The sequence below is a fragment of the Toxotes jaculatrix genome, chromosome 15 (assembly GCF_017976425.1).
Source record: "Toxotes jaculatrix isolate fToxJac2 chromosome 15, fToxJac2.pri, whole genome shotgun sequence".
In the NCBI taxonomy this organism is placed as follows: domain Eukaryota; kingdom Metazoa; phylum Chordata; class Actinopteri; family Toxotidae; genus Toxotes; species Toxotes jaculatrix.
Window position 1 is genome coordinate 13370170 of NC_054408.1, and position 5196 is coordinate 13375365.

Consider the following 5196-nt stretch of genomic DNA (forward strand, 5'->3'; position numbering starts at 1 on the left):
ATATTTTACTGTGGTGATAGGAACACATTTTGAGCCTGCAGACCACATCTTCTCAGTCATCCCACTCCTCAGTGTGTGGCGGCTTTCTACAGTCGGTGTGCAGTGTTTTCTCAGCAGTGTGGTGGGCGTTGCAGGGTCAGCGAGGCTCCTCAGATGGCTGGGAATGGGCAGACACTGGCAGACAAAATACACCATGTCTGCAAGTCACAAGACCACCAACTGCTCCACTCCTCAAACAGAGCCAAAGGGGTCTCTGAACTTCACACACAGATGGTATCAAAGGCATGTGTGAACAGCATGAGCATCACAGAGAATTTAAGGTCGACGCATTGTGTTTACAAGGCTGCCATCATGTACTTTCTTGGCGAACAAACGAGCAGCAGATATTGTTTGTGGACTTTCTGATGCAAACAGAAAGACCCATGTATTAACATAAGGACATGACACACACATAACACATAATGTAGCTTTTTTTTTTGTTGTTTTACACTCGCAAGGATTTTTATTGAAACAGATCATTTAGACACAAAATCACACGCAAGAAATATTGACAAGTAAATAATAAAATAATAATGGTGAAAAAATCCTATTAAAAAACTTGGAAAAAAAGATGCTTTTGCACTGTCGGATTATCTGGATAAAGCCAGAAAGTCTAGTTTTATGTATCTTTTATAATGTATGTCTGTTTTGTTTTCTGTAAAGCATGCTTTACTTTATATCCCTTCTTTGTTAAATGAACGTCAACTGCCATATATGTGGTATTATTGTTGTATCCCATGTGCTGATGTTCCATTTCAATTGCGTGATGTCAAAATAAATGATTAATTCCTTCATTCATGTAGACTGGAGTACAGAGGACAAGTAATCCTTATGTGCGTGGACACTGGTTCAGCATCTGAAAGCTGCTGAGAAACACTTCTTCACAGTTTTACTTTACCTCAGGTTAGAAAATGTGTGTGTTGTGGTGGTGTTTTAACTTCTCTGTCTCTTGCCACCTATTGGGGTTTACTCTTCCTTACAAACATGACATGACAGAAACAAGAAAGTAAACCCTGTAATGTAAGCAGGCTGAGGAGTATAAAGTGGAGACTGAGAAAATGTTTACCATCCATCTCATATATCTCCCTTCTTCCACCTTGTTTACAACACACCCCAGGCCTGTGTCCATGAAGCCAACGTTTATAAATGATCCCAGAAAATGATTGAAAACCAAAGAACCACTTTCCTGTCCATTTTCTCTTCCATGGTCATGGTGATTACCACGACCATAATGATACACAAAGAACACATGCTTTTATGTTTGGGTATGAGGCACACATATGTGTTTTGCACAAGGCTTATGTTAAAAATAACACAGACAGCATTAAATTAAATGTTTCTGCATTCTGTCCTACATACTAAACTACTGGGTGACGGTGCCTGGCTACAAAATGGTCACGATACAACTTTACACATAAATGTTGGGACCCTAAAGCAGAATGTATACTTTACATCTAGAAACAATGTGTTTCAGGTTAATAATATAAACGCTGACTTATCCTCTTCCTCTTTACATGTAAGCACAAACTGATCTGTTTTTCTTAAAATTGTTTGATCACTTAGACTCTCCTCCATTCTCACTGTTTAACTATGAGTCACACACACAAGATATATAATAATTTGAAAATATATAAAATACATAATTTGAAAGTTTGATTTGTGAAGCAGGGGCTCACTGAGCTCCTCCATTTAATTGGTCCTTAAGTTTATAAGTGGCTATTTGCTGACACCTAGTGATCATTCTCCACTTACTGCAAAAGAAAAGCACAAGTCTCCAAAACAGGGATACCATGCAATTTTCTGCTTTTTATTAAATCTAATAAGTGGCAAGCAATACACAGTGAAGATTTCACTGACAAAAAACAAACAAAAAACAACAAACAACGGTCTCAAGCCTGACTTACAACCCCTAAACCCTCTCTTTAAACATACTGATACCAAAATGCCATTGATTATTCCGTCAGCTGGAAAATACAGCTACAGCACTGCTTTACAATATTATCACAAACAAGCACAGCCTGAAAAAGCTCTTTTTTTTTTTATACTAAGTAAATACAGAGCTTGATGAAAGCTTTCTTTCCATCATCAATTCACAGACAACCTGTCAGAACCCCTTTATGTGTCTAACACTTCATGTTCGTCTTTCACAGTTGACCTAACGTGGTTCCCTCTGGGGCATTTCTGAAACATGTGTTGTTCAGTACTTCCTCGGCTGCTGAATGAAGAAGGTCCGGGGCGAGTGGGGCTTCTCCACTGCAGGGCGCACCTTGCTGTGCCTGACACTCACTGGTGTCTCTGGAAAGTCGTGGCTCAGCTACAAAAAAACAAAAAACAAAACAGACATCAGGCAAGAGTTTATAATCCACAAGGCTCTGTGGACTCAGAGGCACTGGAACTAAACCAGTTTGCCCAGAAAGAGTTTACTCGACATGCAAACTGAGAACTGGCTTTTGTAAGAAGGCAATGCTTTTGTTTACCTTGTCAAGCGTTCCTGCCAGAAGTATGCCAACTTGTTGCATCCTGTTGGAGGTGGCAAGAGACCTGCTGCAAGAAAACAGGTTACAAATATAAGAGCTTCACTTAACTTTAAAGCAAATTTCAGTAACCTACGTGCAGCACATTCTAACATCTTAACGTTTGAAGAAACATTCATTTCTACGTCCTTAAGAGTTAACACTTCAAATCCATTTATCAGATGTTATACATGCAGACTGTAGGCCTACCTCAATTTATCAGACCTCTTGGTCTCCTTCTCTGGAGTCCCATGTGTGGCACTCTCTTCCAGGCTTTTCTTGGCCACCCGTTTACCGCCAGCCTTCACTGTTGACCCAGAAAAGAAAATGGTTAAATGTGTTACCTGAAGGGAAAAAAAATGAGCTGAATAAAGTAGTAAGCTTTATGCACTTGTGCTTTGCAGAAGTTAAAGATTAGTATGTATGCAGTGTGCATGGAATTCAGCACAAAACTGAAAAAATGCTTTTAGAAACTCAAACAATGACGGTTAATAATTTGTTGTTTGAAAAAAAAAAAAAAAAAACTATACAAATGGTCAAAATATGGTAAGTACAGCAAGTCGCCTCAAACAGTGTTTTCCCCAACCTGGGGGCCGGGGATAAATCTGAGGGGAGTCACAGGAGGATTAAAGGGGGGGGGGCAAACAAAATCACACAAAACTACTTATACTACACATGCAAACCAGTGTGACAATGCATCATTAATGGGCATCGATGCAAAGGCATAAAATATGATAATAAAAAACAAAACAAAACAAAAACAAAAAAAAAAAAAAAAACCAAACAAACACACTTAACAACGGTGCCCTGTGATGGACACGCACGGCAGGGGGGTTTGCATGCATTAACCTGAGCCTGTATGAGTGTTTAGGCAGCGAGAACACGGTGTTACTTTGACTGGACTCAGAGCCGAGGCCTGCTTCAAAATAAAAGGCATTTGGGCGACTCAGGGGAGCAAACGCCGAGCAGGCCTATTGATGCAATTAGCACGATCACAGCAATCAACGACACAACTTATTTCTTACGATACGATTGCAACGAAGCAATCTACTAAACCAGGACACAAAAAGTATCTAAAATACTTGGTGAAAAGCCGAGGAGGAGTTGGCTCGGCGTCTCGCTCCGCTCGGCTCCCTGTATCTGGGTCGAGCAGTGAAAAAAAAAGCAACAACACAACAACGCTTTGGTTTCTAATGTGGTGAAAAATTAAACAGTGCAACACAAAGTCTGTGTGAACGGCGGTTTACCTGCTGGAGGGTGGCCAGCTTTCAGCACAGGAGTCTCCTTGGCTCCAGATTTGGACAGCTGCTGCACCATTTTCAATAAAAAAAAACAAACGAGAAAAACTTTCCGGAGAAAAGTAAAGTGAGCAACAAACTTTTCTCTCGACGCCCACTCCGATGTTTTTATGCTCGTGCGCAAATGACGTCTACAGGAAATCTGCGGTCACAGAAACGCCTATTTCTTTTTTTTTCTTTTTTTTTCTTTCTTTCTTTATTTTTTCCCTCACTGATGTTGAGCGAAAAGTGAAACTGGAAACAGCGACTGAAATCTGTCCCATTTGGTCGTAAATGTTTGTATTTGTAATGCACTTTGAAGAACTTTTGCGATTTGGTCGTCTTATTTTGAAAAATCTTGACAAAACCATACAATGCGGAAGAGTTGGCTAGTGAGTTTTAATTATTCTTAGTGTTAAATGAGTCCGGACAGGCTAAGCCAAACGCTCGTAAGCTCCCCGACAGAGGCAGGGCAGCTTGAATAAATTCACATTTTAACTCTAACTTTGTTCATTAAGGTATTTTTAAATCTAAAAAAAAATTACAATGTCAGTGATACATTAAAAAAAAAACAAAAAACAAAAAAAAAAACCCTCCCTCAATCCCTTTATAAAACCATCATTTTATTTTGGGGTAAAAAAAAAAAAAAAATACCTGTACACTAGCACTGTGGTGCTGCAAGTCCCACACAAATATCCTAAAATACACATTTATTTTGTTTAACTGGAAGTAAAAATGGATGTGAATATACACTAGGTCTACAATAGGCCTTCTTCACAGCACACATTTTGACTTGTCATAGCAGGAATAGGAACAGTGTCACTAATAACATTAACAGTGTGACAGTGAGACAGCATGTGCAATGCACAGAAGCAGATACATGGAATTAACTTTATTATTTTGAATTTGTGCTTTTCTGAAGGTAACATGTCCAAATGTTTTCACGGCCAACTCCAACATTATGAGTGTGTCATGGGGTGTAGGGGTTATTCTGCCTGGTAAATAGAGCTTTTTCAAACACAAAGTTGTACGTTGTGACAAGTGCAACACAACAGAAGAGTTAGGGGGATGTCAGTTAAACTGCATGACTACATTGATGTAACAAGCCAAATTATATCAAAGCACCTCTGGGTGTGTTAACCACATGTGTCAATCCAAATAATCACTTCTGGCTTGCAAACTTGCCTCTGCAGTTACAAGTAATAAAATGTAATTGGGTCTTGAAGGTGCCATGTATGGAGTATTGTTCTGTCATTTAGCATTTCACTGGCTTGTGTGGTTTAGAGCAGGTTCAGCAAAACTGGTGCTACATGTTAGGCCACTGTCGTTTTGTCTGTCAAAGCACAGCTTTAGCTGAACTGTAGCTA

At 39.5% G+C, this 5196-nt stretch overlaps 1 protein-coding gene across 2 annotated transcripts; it reads right to left on the reverse strand.

Annotated features, from left to right (window-relative positions):
* Positions 1-1825: 1825 nt before the first annotated feature.
* On the reverse strand, positions 1826-3956 carry dap1b (death associated protein 1b). 2 transcript variants are annotated; one of them, XM_041056382.1, is made up of 4 exons: positions 3800-3956; positions 2763-2859; positions 2517-2580; positions 1826-2353 (listed from the first exon to the last, which is right to left on the reverse strand). In XM_041056382.1, the coding sequence occupies exons 1-4, from the start codon at positions 3867-3869 to the stop codon at positions 2237-2239; spliced, it is 348 nt and encodes a 115-aa protein (XP_040912316.1). In that variant the 5' UTR covers positions 3870-3956; the 3' UTR covers positions 1826-2236. The 2 variants fall into 2 exon arrangements, with proteins under 2 accessions (XP_040912316.1, XP_040912315.1); XM_041056381.1 differs by having other exon boundaries at positions 2517-2583.
* Between the last annotated feature and the right edge of the window lie 1240 nt (positions 3957-5196).

Excerpts from the sequence above, each read along its gene's own strand:
- dap1b (XM_041056381.1), bottom strand. The coding sequence starts at position 3,869 with ATGGTGCAGCAGCTGTCCAAATCTGGAGCCAAGGAGACTCCTGTGCTG. Across the intron at positions 2,584-2,762 it reads AAGAGGTCTGATAAATTGAG|CAGGTCTCTTGCCACCTCCA; the intron begins GTAGGCCTACAG and ends GTTTTCTTGCAG. Across the intron at positions 2,354-2,516 it reads TGGCAGGAACGCTTGACAAG|CTGAGCCACGACTTTCCAGA; the intron begins GTAAACAAAAGC and ends GTTTTTTTGTAG.